Genomic DNA, 13,289 nt, shown 5'->3' with positions numbered 1-13,289 from the left:
AGGGGGAGTCCAAGAAATGAAGGTGAAAGCGGCAGATATAGATGACATTGTTCCAGACACAGAATCAGAGACCAAAATCAGAATACAAGGCAAGGGCCTCTGATTTGAAAGTGTTGTATGCTTTAGAAACAGAGTGAAAGGAGCAATGAATTATTCTCTGGTAGCCACACTTGCAGGAGTTGGACCGATTACCCACTTGGTTCTGTTACAACTGTCTACATGCACTATCTTGCATTAATGGCCAAGATACAGGAAGGTCATTGTCAGCATGTGGCTAAACAAGGTGCTGACAGGAGAGACAGGTGCACAGAAATAAGGAGCACCCGGGGGGCAGCCTATGTCTCTGTACAGAATGGTCTAGTGGTTTGGGCCCTAGCTTAGTATTTCAGAAGTCTGAGTTCAAGATCTTGCTCTTCCACAGAAGTCCCTGGTAACTTTGGGCAGCTCCCTTAGCCTGTCTGTGCTTCAGGTCCCCATCTGTAAAATGTGGATAATAAGCTTTCCTTTGTCCCCGTTCAGCTCAACCAGCAAAGGCTGGTGCTTTCAGAGTGGGAGTGTCCAGGTTCTATCCCCAGAGCTGGAGTGAAATACCTAGGAGGGCTTAGTCAGAAATACTCAGAGCATTGTAAGAACTTTGTCAGCACACAGGGCCCAGACCAATTTTTGCTGGGATAGGATCTGACTTTCATGGGGTTTGGGTGTGCTCAGTACCATGCAGGATTGAGCTGCCCCTGCCCGCAGAGAGGTCTGTCTGTCTTTCTGTCCCCACCAGCACCTGCTCTCCCAGGTTGAATTCACACCACATTATTTCCTTGGCCAGGAAACCCGGTGACAATGATTGTCGAAAACTCCATTGATGGGACCAACCTGAAGCACCTCATTCTGACACCGTCTGGATCTGGGGAAGAGAACATGATTGGCATGACTGCCCCCATCATCGCCACCATCTTCCTGGACAGCACCGAGCAGTGGGAAAGGATTGGGGTGGAACGTAGGGCGGAAGCTATCAAGTTGATCATGCGAGGTAAGTACTTCTCATGCCAGACAGCGAATCCCTCTTCAGGCTCACATTAGGGACACAGGAATTGCCCCACAGGACTGGCCCTGAGGTCCAACTAGCCCAGTAGCCTGTGTCGGAGAGTGGCCGATACCAAATGTTTCAGAAACCTCATGTTAAGCACATTTGGCAATAGTTAGAGAGCCCAGGGATCAGGCAGCTGGCCTGGCACTCAGGGGATACCAGTTCAGTTCCCTGCTCTGCCACAGACTCCTGGTGTGATGTTGGGCAAATCACTTAATCTTTCTGTGACTCCATTTCCCCCTGCAAACAGGAAGAGTCACAGTTCCCTGCTGGCAGGTGGGTTGTGAGGGTAGATGGCAGGAGCTCCGCAAATTCTCACCATCACCTGGAGCATGGCCATGCTTCCACTCTGCCCTTCCCCATGAAGCTCCACCTCTGCTGGGTCACCCGTGCTCTGCCCTGAGGCCCCACGCCACTAGGATTCTTCCCCCTCAAGGTCTTTCCCTTCCTTCACCTTTTCCCAACCCCATTCTGCCACTCACTTCTCTTGCCCCCATCAGTCACCTATAAGGCAGGGAAAAAGTGGGAGGGACCTTGTCCCCTTGGCCCCCATTGTTCCGATGCCCCTAGTAGTTACAATGAAGAATGTGAGGCACCCTAATACTATGGGAATGGGGGTCAAATAAAACCCTAAAACAGAGAGAGAATCTGCCTCCCACATTAAGTCTTCTTCTTCCTTTAGAGGTTGGTTTAAGACCTGAAGTATGAAGTTTGATATCCCTCCCCCAATGTACGTTGGCATTAGTCATTATAACTCTGAATAGACCTTCCTATGCAGACAAAGGCCCAACTCTGTTTTCAGTCCTGATGGGCTTTTGGATTCCTGTTCATTAACATAAGAACATAAGAATGGTCCTACTGGGTCCATCTAGCCCAGTATCCTGTCTTCTAACAATGACCAATGCCAGGCGCCCCAGAGGGAATGAACAGAACACACAATCATCAAGAGACCCATCCCCCATCGCTCATTTCCAACTTCGGGCAAACAGAGGCTAGGAACACCATCCCTGCCCATCCTGGCTAATAGCTATTGATGGACCTGTCTTCCATGAATTTATCTAGTTCTTTTTTGAACCCTGTTGTGCTCTTGGCCTTCACAACATCCTCTGGCAAGGAATTCCACAGGTTGACTGTGTTGCATGAAGAAATACTTCCTTTTATTTGTTTTAAATCTGCTGACTATCTGTATTAAACTATTGCTGGCCTATGGCTGTTGTGTGGGGAGTGGGATGGTCATGGGGTGGAGGCCATTCACCCACAGTTCAAATCCGTTTCAGGTTGGCACTTGATAGCGAAGAAGGATAGAGAAGCTCATGACCATTGAGAGAACTTGGTAGGTTTCAGCCTAACTCCTGAAGGAACAGGTGTCCCTGTCACTACACTAGGGGCCCCCTTGTGAGCCACCTAAATTAGGCATGGAATCCAAACTACAAACATCCCATCATCCATTAAGCTTTTACAATAAGGGGAAACTGAGGCAGGAAGTGACTTGCCAAACATTGCATCAAGCAGTGAGTGACAGAACTAAGAACTGAACCCAGGAGTCCTGACTCACAGCATCTTGCTGCAAACACTAACCCACCCTCCCCTCCTGGAGTCTGTCATAGAACCCAGGCATCCCGCCTTCCAAGTCCCCATACGCTGTAATCACTTGGCCCCACTCCTGCCCTGAAGGGAGGATTCGTGCTGGTGAGGAACGGTGCAGTGCGCGTGCCAATCGGCTTCCCCACCAGACAGCTCTCTGCCTTTGCTTCCCTTGAGTTGCTATGCTGTGTCCTTCCTGAGAGACACCTGCAGAAAGAGGGAGAGCCACACAACTCAGAGAGCTGCAGCAGGGGTCACAGCTCTGACTTGGTTTGCCTTACACATGTAAAGTCCTCATTAGACGCTCGCCAGACATCGATCAGCTCCTTCTTATTCTCCCTGTTTCAGGTTACACGCAGCAGATGGTTTACAAAAAACCCGACTTCTCGTACGCCGCTTTCAAAGACCGGCCAGCAAGCACTTGGTGAGGACAGTGGGTTTTCTAATGTACCTTCCTGATCAGTGTTAGCCTGACCCTACACATGTAATGTGTGAGCCAGAGCAAGTCAGTCTCCAGCCCAAAACCAGAGGGCAAAGCTCAACACACACAATGGGAAAAAAGTACCCAATCCAACTCCCACAGATGGCAGTGGAACGATGCCCAGAGATGAGACAGGCACCTGGCAGGATTTACAAAATCACCTAAGCAGAGTAGGGGATTAATTTCCTTTGAAAGTCAATGGGAGTTGGGTGCCTAACTCACTTAGGCACTTTGGTAAATCCAGCTGGGTGCCTATTTGCGTCTTTAGGTGCCTAAATACGTTGTAAATGTGGCCCCCAGTGATTTCAGTGACAGTTCAGTGTGGGTGAGCAGATGGCTTGAGGGATTGGGAGTGAATAAGGTGAAGATTTAGTCATGGGTATTTTTAGTAAAAGTCATGGACAGGCCACGGGCAATAAACAAAAATTCACGGCCCATGACCTGTCCATGACTTTTACCAGAAATACCCCATCAGGGTGTCACCTCTAATTCTTAGCTGCTCTTAGAGCGCCCCTGCTCTGGGGGTCCCCAGGGTGCCGCTGCACTGGAGGATTCTCAGGGGTTGACAGCTGGCTCCTGCTCCAGCGGTGAAGGCTGACTGCATCCAGCCACCCACTTTTCCAAGGCCCCTGGGGACTGCTCTCCGACGGCCTCCGGGGCTGCTCCCTGGCTGCTGCTCCAGCTACTGCTCAGACTACCCCCAGAATGGCCCCTGGCACTGCTGCTGCTCAGACGATCCCCAGGGATGCCCCCGGGACTGATGCTCGGGCGGTCCCTGAGCCAGCCACACCAGCCGCTGCATCTGTGGAAGTCACAGAAAGTCAGAGAATACATGACCTCCGTGACAGACTCGCAGCCTTAGTAATGAACTCCAGGTCCTTTCACTTTAGCTGGCTAGTTTATAGCTGGCTCAGACTAACTATTACCATCTTTACAACTGTTCACTGGCTTGTGTGAAGTTGAGTTTGATGACCCTCTGGTCCAGTTCTCAGTGGCCAGCTGTCCACAGCAGGCCCCGAACCCCACCATCCTGGTCATACCACTGCAGGCAGTGAGAGCTCAGTACATCTCAAATAGAGCCAGCCGTAATGGGGAGCAGTGTCTGGATGTGCTTTCCCGGACAAGGGGTGACATTTTCCCTAGCTCCTGCTCACTCAGATTACCATAAACTGACCCACATGAACCTCACTCCATTTACTGCTGTGAATCATCTCAGCTGATACCTGAGTGCAGACGGTCCAGCTTTCACACTGAGGGCAGTTCTGGGGAGGCAGGAGTGACCATCATGTGACTGATTCTGCCCTCAGGCTGACGGCGTATGTCGTGAAGGTCTTTGCCCTGGCTAAGAAACTGGTGCTCATTGAAAACCAAGTTATCTGTGGGGCAGTGAAATGGCTGATCCTGAAAAAGCAGAAACTGGATGGGGGCTTCCAAGAAGATGCCCCCGTAATCCACGAAGAGATGATTGTACGTGTTTCCTTTGACTTTTACACACCAATCACTACCCACCTCAAGCATCACAGCAACTTGTTGGTTCATAATTCAAAGGGACGTCTTACTGGGCTACATCCCAAAGTCTGTGCTCACGCAGACTGATCTCTCTCTCTCCTGGTGCAGTTACATTGGCAGCCGTGAATGGAGATTCAGGCTCAATGGGCCAGATTGTATCTATTTAGTTCTTAGTGGACCTCATGGAGTCTTTGGCACTTCTCCCTTGTTGGGGGTAAACATTCTGCTGGGGGTAGATCATTTTTGGTGGTGGTGTTGTTCGGGGTTTAGAAGTGAAAAGGGGGGTCATTGTTGGAGCTAGGGGTGTCAGGGTTGGGATTGGGGTGCCAGGGTTTAGGGTATGTCAGTGTTAGGGTTTATTAGATAAAAGGGGGTGTCAGTGTGAGGATTTAGGGGTCTCAGTGTTAGGGTTTAGGGTGTAGAAGGGGATGTTGGTGTCAGGATTTAGGAGGCATCAGTGTTAGATTTTAGGGGTGTCAGGGTGGGGTTTAGGGGTCTCAGTGTTAGGGTTTAGGGATTGAAGGGGTGTCAGGGTTTAGCAGAGGTGCTGGAACTAAGGGTGTGCAGGGTGCTGCAACAACCCCTGGTTTCAAGTAGTTTCCATTATATACAGGGTTACAGTTTGGTTCAATGGCTCTCAGCATCCCCACTATAAAAATTGCTCCAGCACCCCTGGGGTTTAGAGATGTCAATGTCTGGGTTTAAGGGGTCTCTGTGTTAGAGACCTCAGTGTTAGGGTGTAGGGCAGAAGGGGGTGTCAATGTCTGGGTTTAGGAGTTGTCTATATCAGGATTTATTAGTGCCATGACTGTTGTTCTTGTGGCTGAAGGACATCTCCAAAGGGGATAGTTTTGCAGCATTTACTAAGGATGCTTAGCCTCTGGCCTAGCCTGATCTCCTCTGGGCATTGGTTCCCCAGCCAGCTCCTCTCAACTGAGAATGCCTTGTCCACGCCTCTCATTGCACTTTGTCCTGGGCTTAGTGACTTGCATTGCACCAGAGGAGTACAGCTGTCTTGGTGCTTCACAGGCCAAAGTTTGTTTTTTGATGTCACCAGGGCTTGATCCATTAACGCACGGGAAGCTGTCTGGGAGCTAGTGGCAGAACCTGAGCACCAGTCTGGTGAGCTAAATTCTCTCACGCTGGTTTAATACGAAGCATCTCTATTGATTTGGATGGAGTTCCTCCACACTGACAAAGGAGTAACAGTAACTGAGATCAGAACCTGGCCCAGCTATAGGTCTGGCCATGACCGAGAGTCCATTCTTGGATAGCTTTCTAGGAAGCATGTGTTCTGCTATACTTTCCTATGCTGAGGTCCTAGGATTAATTCTTCCTTTTCATGGTACTTGGGGGACTTTCTTATCCCAAATCTGTCCTTTGCTCCCCTTTAGGGAGGGTACAAGGGTGCTGAGCCTGATGTCTCTTTAACAGCTTTTGTGATGGTTGCATTGGAAGAGGCCAAGGACATCTGCAAAGATCAAGTCAATGTGAGTATCCCTGCACCGTAGAGTCACTTCTACGTTCATACCCAGGTTTTCCCATCTTTCCGTCCCCTATGAACCATGCCCCATGGTGTTATGCTTATAAGAAGCACATGAGATCTTTTCAGGGGAAAAGGCAATACGCCACGTTTATTGATGATACAACAATTAACATACGCATTCAATCACACACCACCCACACACTGTCCCGCCAGTCAATGTTATAGTTATCAGTCCAGAGTCCGGATCAATCTAGTGGCCAGCTAGGTTGATCACAGGTAGGTAGGAGCCAGGTTCTGTCGGTTGCAACATGATGCTCCGGGGAAGTCTTGGAAGAACAAACCCAAAGTTTCATGGCACCTCATTTATATAGTGATTTTCCTTCATTGGGACCAATGAGTTCTTCTTTGAGTGCTTGCTGATATCAATTCCAGTTAGTTGTGTGCATGCGCTGCGTGCACGGCTGTCGGAAACTTTTCCCTAGCAGCTACCCGTCAGACCAGCTGGGGAGCCCCCTGGAGTGGCACCGGTATGGCACTCTATATACGACCCTGCTGGCCCGACCCGCCTTCAGTTCCCTCTTACTGCCTGTGATGGTTGTTCGAACAGTGGTCTCTTGCTTGCAAGTGCTCCACTAATCCCTGGCTCTTCTGCTCATCTTTGTATATAGTTACCATTGTTAGTTAATTGTTCTCTTCTAGTTGTTAATTGTAGTCTTTAGTGGTTTGGAGGGGGGTTCCCCATCAATGAGTGCCTCTTGGGGCTCCAGGGCATGCTGTCCCAGGGCTTCAAACCCTATAGCTCCTGCGCCAAGCCTATGCCTATGGGCAACCCCCATGACTCCTGTCTCCAGTGTCGGGGAGAAGCCCATCAGGCAGATAAGTGCAAGATCTGCAAGGCCTTCAAACCTCACACTAGAAAGGAGAGGGACAGTCGTTTAAAACAACTCCTCATGGAGTCAGCCCTCTGTCTGCAGCAGGACCCGGCCCCGAGTGCTTCGGTGCAGAGCATCCCTCCAGCGGTGCCGTCAGCAGCACTCCCAGGAGTTGGCGGTCTCCCAGGGCCCAGAAGCGTTCCACTCAGCACCGCTCCCACTCGCCAGTTGCCCACAAGCAGGCCAAGGACAAGCCTCCACTATGGCCTGATTCAGAAACCGTAGCCTCGGCAGGGCATGCTGCAGAGCGTGGGCCTAAGGCCGACAGACCCTCTGGTTAGGCTCAACCCCCATGGGCTCCCGCCTCCCCAGGAAGCCCAGCACTCCTGGACTCCCCACAGCTGCGGGTGGAGGAGGTGATGCTACCCTCCACACCAGAAACGTCTGAGGCCACTGGGGGACTTATAGAAATGATGGCGCCCAAGTCTCCAGTCTCGAGGCCTCCATTACCCCAAAGCCCAGCACCTTCAAGAGGCAAACCCACTATGTTTGGCCCATTTACCCCCCGACCAGGATCTCTGCATCACTCCGAGTCCTGGCGCCCACCGCGTCCCGGTGCCGTACGTATGCCCCGTGCCTGTCTGACTCGTGGCACTGGTCTGACTCGCGGCACCAGTCTCTCAAACCCGACCCTAGGAGCTGTTTCCGTTTGAGGTGGTCATCAGCTGACAAGTCGTGGTCCTGCTCAAGGTTCAGATCCCGATCTGTGACCTCGCAGCAGCACTCGCATCAACCTCAGACTGCACTCCCCAGTCGTTGCTCGATGGACCAGCACTGCTCTATATAGCGGTACCACTCTATGGCGTGGCACCGCACCCCATCTCGGCACCACACCCCATCTCGGCACTGCTCCACCTCAGGATCCCTTGCAAAACCCAGATCCAACCCCACTCCCAGTGGAGGTTACACCTGGGACTCGGGGTGAACCAGTCCCAGAAAATCCAGAAGCCACCATGGAACCACTCCTGCCAGTAGCGTCTTCTTCATCCTCTCCTGACCAGGGCCACCCAGATGACAGGCAAGTGGAGCAATTTGCCCAAGGCCCCGCAGAGCCCTCGGCCCCGCATCTGCCTTCCCCCATCGCCTCAGCGTGCCACATCAGGAGCAGCCCTGGACAGCGCTGCAGCAGTGTGGCTCCAGCAGGGCCTGAGCTCCTCCACTGAGTCAGAACCGCATGGTAAGGGGGCGGGGCTGCGAGCCCTGGTCCCTGCTGGAGCCATGCCATGGCAGTGCTGTCCAGGAGCCAGAGCAGCCTTCATGACGTGTGTTTACACTTGTAATGACTTGGCGAAGATTCCTCCATCTACTATTACGGCTCACTCCACCAGGGCTGTCCCCTCTCTTTTATAGTGAGGGGGAGCCAGCTGACTGCAGCTGTAGCAGTATGGCATGAGGAGAGAGGCAGTCATCTGGAGGGTGAGGGCAGCAGGGCCTAGTGGGCAGAGCCCTGGACTAGGTTTCAGGAGACTTGAGTTCTCATCCCACAATAGCTGGGGGACCTCAGGCAAATAACTTCCCTACTCTGTGCCTCAGTTTCCTTTTCTGTAATTTGGGTCTAAAAAGACTGACCTCCTTTGTAAAGCGCTGAGGAAAAGTGTGATATAAGAGCTTGGTATTATTAGATCCTAGATCCTGGTCAAACCAGCTTGAGTGGGACATGGGGACAACACTACCCTCTCTCATCCCGGGGAGGCTTGCTCAGCCGCTGTACCATTCGTGGGGCTAAACGAGGCCATCCTCCAGAATTGCCTCCATCTTTCTTCTTCAGGTTTGCCAGTCCTACATTTTTTCCATATGCACTTTGTCCTCCTGTCCACTCTCTTTCCACTATTTTCTTGGCCATCCTCTTGTTTTCTGCCTGTAAACGTTACTCTCAAACGCCTCCCTAACAAAATTCCCTTCACAAGTGATGACTTTTATTTTTCCCAGTGGGTGCTCCACCCCTGCTCTGCCCTGAGGCCCCATCTCCACTCTGCCTCCTTCCCTGAGGTCCCATCTTTGGTCCGCCTCTTCCTGGCCCTGCTCCGCCCCTCCCTCAAAGTCCCCCCACGCCAGCCTGCCGCTCCCTCATCTCCATCTCCTCCCCCAAGTGCCTCCCAACAGCTGCTTGCTAATCAGCGGCCAGCCCCGGGGGGCTTGGTCGACAGCCAGCCGGGGCAGAACCACTGTGGCTGGTGAGTGCTGAGCACCTTCTATTTTCTTCCATGGGTGCTTGAGCCCCAGAGCACCCATGGAGTCAGCACCTATGACTCTCTTCATCCCCTCTTTGTATGTGCCCACCACATCACCTCATCCTCCTCTCTTGCAGCTTCTGTCTGATACCACAGACCAGGGCCAGATTTTGGGGGCAGGCAATCCAGGCAACTGCCTCGGGTGCTGGATTTGGGGGGTAGTGCTGGGCTCAGGGTGCTGTTTTTGTTGTTAGAGACAAAGGACAATTGATATTTCCAGTATTCAGTATATGGATTCATTTTTCACTAACCTACTAGAAAGTTCTGGACCTATAAGCTTTGTTTCTATAAGCTTAAAGGAAACTTTTTATTTGCTTATATATGGCATGAATAAATACAGACTTACAGCTCCTAGTGTGCAAATTTATCATCTTGTATGATAGGGATAAATCATACATGCGAATCGTGCATCGAAGCCGTGAAATGGGCTACAAATGCAATAAAAAATAAGGTATTCAAAAAATTAACAAATAGAGGGGGGGGACTCCAAAGACACTCTGGGGTGCCATTTGGGCTAGGGCCAGCTCTGCCACAGACGTTGGTTTCACTCCTGCTGACATTCTCCATGTGGTCCAGAAATGTCCCCTTTCGCTGCCCTCAAACATCTCTCTTCCATGTCTTCAGCCTTCTCCGTCTTTCACCAGCACAAAATTCACTGTGAAATTAAATAAAGCTGGAAGCCACATGAATTCGTAATGTGTTAATGTAACCCACACACCTCCTGGTGTGGTGTTCTGTCCCAGCTAGTGGCACTGAGACTATGTAGAGAGAGCTTAATGAGTCTGCTCTAGAGCCTTCAGGCTTTTAGTTCATGCAATAGAGGCTCATGCTTTTAGCTCCAGAGGTCCCATGTTCAATCCTGCACCCCTCCTCGGCATTAACACTACCCGAAACCTCAGCCTAACCCACGAGTTTGATTTTCTTCTGTTTTCTTTGTCACCTCCTAGAGTTTGGATGGCAGCATCAGCAAAGCCGCTGACTACTTAGCCCAAAGGTACCAGTCTCTAACCAGACCGTACACTGTGGCTCTTGCGTCCTATGCCTTAGCGATGGTGGGGAAACTGAACACCGAGAAGACACTCATGAGAGCTTCGAAAGGTAAATCAGGGCATCTTATCAACTACTTGAAAGATGTGGGCAAGTCAGGATGGGGTTCAGGGAAGAAAAGCAAAGGAGTTTGGAGAGGGATTAATTTATGAGGAATGAATTACGGGCATAGATTTGTTCCTTTTAGCCAGATTTGAGATTGATCGGACTGGGTATAAATCCAGAGTAACTCTCCTGGGTTGAGTGGACTTATTCCAGATTTACACCAATCTGTCTGAGATCTGGATGCGGCAGAGATGTATGGTATTACTTGACCTCAGGAGGAATCTGAGAGCTCTGTACGTGTATCTGAAGGATGTAAACCTCAAAGAGAAAGAGAGAGAAAACGATGGCTCAAGAGGATGTAACTGGATGAAACTGAGCAAAGGGGAATTTCAGAGGATAGAGAATAATATTACCCACAAAGAAAATGGAGTTTGCCTCATTGTTTGGGATAGTTAAAACAGGGCAGGACGAAGCTGTTGTCTAGATATAACAATGCTATGTTGAAAGGTGCCAGGTGGGTCTTTGATCCCAAAACAGTCACAGACCTTGGCCATGTCTACAATGCAGGGACTAGAGCGGCAAAGCTACAGTGCTGCAGCTATGCCGGTATCACCCGCTATTGAAGACGCAGACTGCACCAATGGAAGGGGTTTTCCATCTCTGTAGGAACTCCACCACCATGATCAATGGTAGCTAGCTCAATTGAAGCATTTTTCCATTGACTTAGCTGTGTCTGCACTAGGGGTTAGTTTGGCATAGCTATAGCACTCTGGAAGGAGGTGCGTGTGCAGATGTTTCACATACCCTGAGTGACCCAGCAATCACAATCTAAGTTTTAAGTGTAGACCAGGCCCTTGTTCAAGTTAATGGCTGTGCCAGGCACTCTTTCAGACTCAGTAGAGGGAGCAATCAAGACTCTTTCTGCAGTAGACACAGCTAAAAACAATGTAGGGACTGCCCAAGGAACACAGCAGGTCAAGAGCTAAGGCATGTGGGCTGAGGGGTTTCTCTGACTGCAAACACAGAGGTTAGCATGTTGGTTTTGCACCCTGTGCGTTAGAGGCAGAAACCAGCTGAAAGCCTGGAGAAGTGTTATGAAACAAGCAGAGAGACATTGCTTGTTGGGCCTAGAACTCACTTCAGAGGCAGACTTGGGGATTTCTCAGCAAGGAAGTTGCCTGCTGTTGCTTTCTCTCAAACTCAGGGAAAACGAGACTTTCTGTGCATTTTCGTAAGCAATCAGGTTTACATCAGAGAATGTACCAGAGACCTATCACCAATTCCTCATCCTAATTGAAACAGTCCTCCAAGACCCCAAATATTGGGTAGCTGCTCATCCCTAAAAGGGGCAACAATCCGTTCGACTTACTCATCCTCCATGTGGAAAGTTGGAGAAGGAGTCAGGCGATGGTATAGTCCAGTCAGGTCTGATCAGAATGAGTGGATGTCCTTGGGAAGAGTCCTTTAGCTTGCCCTCTTTGCTGCTGCCTAGAGGGAAATCGCTGGGAAGAGCCAAACACCCACAACTTCAACATGGAGGGCACCTCGTACGCCTTGCTGGCCTTGCTGAAAATGAAGAAGTATGAGTTGGCCGGTCCCATAGTCAAATGGCTGAGAGAGCAGAACTACTACGGAGGAGGATATGGATCTACCCAAGTGAGTATGATCCTTATAGTCCCGTGTATCCTTCCAATACTGTTTTGTGGGCAGGTCTCCCATCGGAAGGGATGGGATTCCGATCACTTGAGTCATTGTAGAAAGCCCTGGGGAATGCCCAGTAGAGAACAATCCTGCATTGCCTGGGAGATGGGCAACGTGACTTATCAGGTCTTTGCCCCTGTTAACCTAAGGCAGAGACCAGCACAGGAGTATGACTGAATCTTCTCGCTAGAGGCTCCATCCTGCCAAGGTTATGGGTGTGAGCACATGTCACGGAGTGTGGGGAGTCCGGTCCTGCACCCCTCTTCCTGGGACCCACAGTGACTCTCAGCCAGCCAGTAAAACAGAAGGTTTATTGGACAACAGGAACACCGGTTACAGCAGAGCTTGCAGGCACAGTCAGGACCCCTCCACCGAGTCCTTCTGGACTTTCAGGGTGCTTAGATCCTAGCTAGGATACCCTGAATTCCGCCCACACAGCCCCAAGCCCAAACTCAAACTGCTTCCCTCCTGCCACTCCCTTCCTTTGTTCCCCTTCCCGGGCAAAGGTGTTTGACCTTTCCCCTCCCTTACCTAGCTCAGGTTACAGGCCCTGGCATCGTCCATCCCCTAAAGTCCTCCCCTGCTCTCCCACTCCCCACACAGACAGTCCCTACTGCATCACATCTCTCCCCCCTTCGAGACTGAACTGAGCGGGGTCACTCTGCCCAGTGACCTGGGGAAGTTCAGGGCCCCCTCTCCGGGACAACGCATCCGCTGTTAGGTTGGCACTTTCTTTCACATGGACCACGTCCATGTCATAGTCCTGCAGGAGCAGGCTCCACCTCAGGAGCTTGGCGTTGGCTCCTTTCATCTGGTGCAGCCAGGTCAGGGGAGAGTGGTCGGTGTACACGGTGAAGTGTCGCCCAAAGAGATATGGCTCTAGTTTCTTAAGGGCCCACACCATGGCCAGGCATTCCTTCTCGATGGCTGCGTAGCTTTGTTCCCGGGTTGGCAGCTTCTTACTCAGGTACACGATGGGGTGTCTCTCCCCCTTTTCATCCTTCTGCATTAACACTGCCCCCAGTCCCGTGTCTGAGGCATCAGTGAACACCATAAAGGGTTTGTCAAAATCTGGGTTTGCCAGAACTGGGCCGCTAACCAGAGCCTCCTTCAGCGCCCGGAAAGCCTCCTGGCACTGCTCAGTCCAGATCACCTTGTCTGGCTTCCCCTTTTTGCATAGTTCAGTGATGGG

At 51.1% G+C, this 13,289-nt stretch overlaps 2 protein-coding genes across 2 annotated transcripts in view; both read left to right on the top strand.

Annotated features, from left to right (window-relative positions):
* The window catches only part of LOC127035326 (complement C3-like), a 190,556-nt gene that overhangs the window by 148,665 nt on the left and 28,602 nt on the right, over positions 1 to 13,289 (top strand). The window lies entirely within an intron of this gene.
* The window catches only part of LOC127035327 (A.superbus venom factor 1-like), a 116,764-nt gene that overhangs the window by 75,001 nt on the left and 28,474 nt on the right, over positions 1 to 13,289 (top strand). The window contains exons 23-29 of the mRNA XM_050925060.1: positions 3 to 89; positions 821 to 1,024; positions 3,014 to 3,089; positions 4,454 to 4,613; positions 6,050 to 6,145; positions 10,252 to 10,402; positions 11,889 to 12,052. Coding sequence (XP_050781017.1) covers positions 3 to 89; positions 821 to 1,024; positions 3,014 to 3,089; positions 4,454 to 4,613; positions 6,050 to 6,145; positions 10,252 to 10,402; positions 11,889 to 12,052 — 938 coding nt within the window. The remainder of the gene's footprint in view (positions 1 to 2; positions 90 to 820; positions 1,025 to 3,013; positions 3,090 to 4,453; positions 4,614 to 6,049; positions 6,146 to 10,251; positions 10,403 to 11,888; positions 12,053 to 13,289) is intronic.

Source organism: Gopherus flavomarginatus, chromosome 16 (assembly GCF_025201925.1).
Source record: "Gopherus flavomarginatus isolate rGopFla2 chromosome 16, rGopFla2.mat.asm, whole genome shotgun sequence".
Classification (NCBI taxonomy): Eukaryota; Metazoa; Chordata; order Testudines; family Testudinidae; genus Gopherus; species Gopherus flavomarginatus.
The sequence above is the reverse complement of the archived record's forward strand: the minus strand, read 5'-3'. Positions and strand labels throughout refer to the sequence as shown.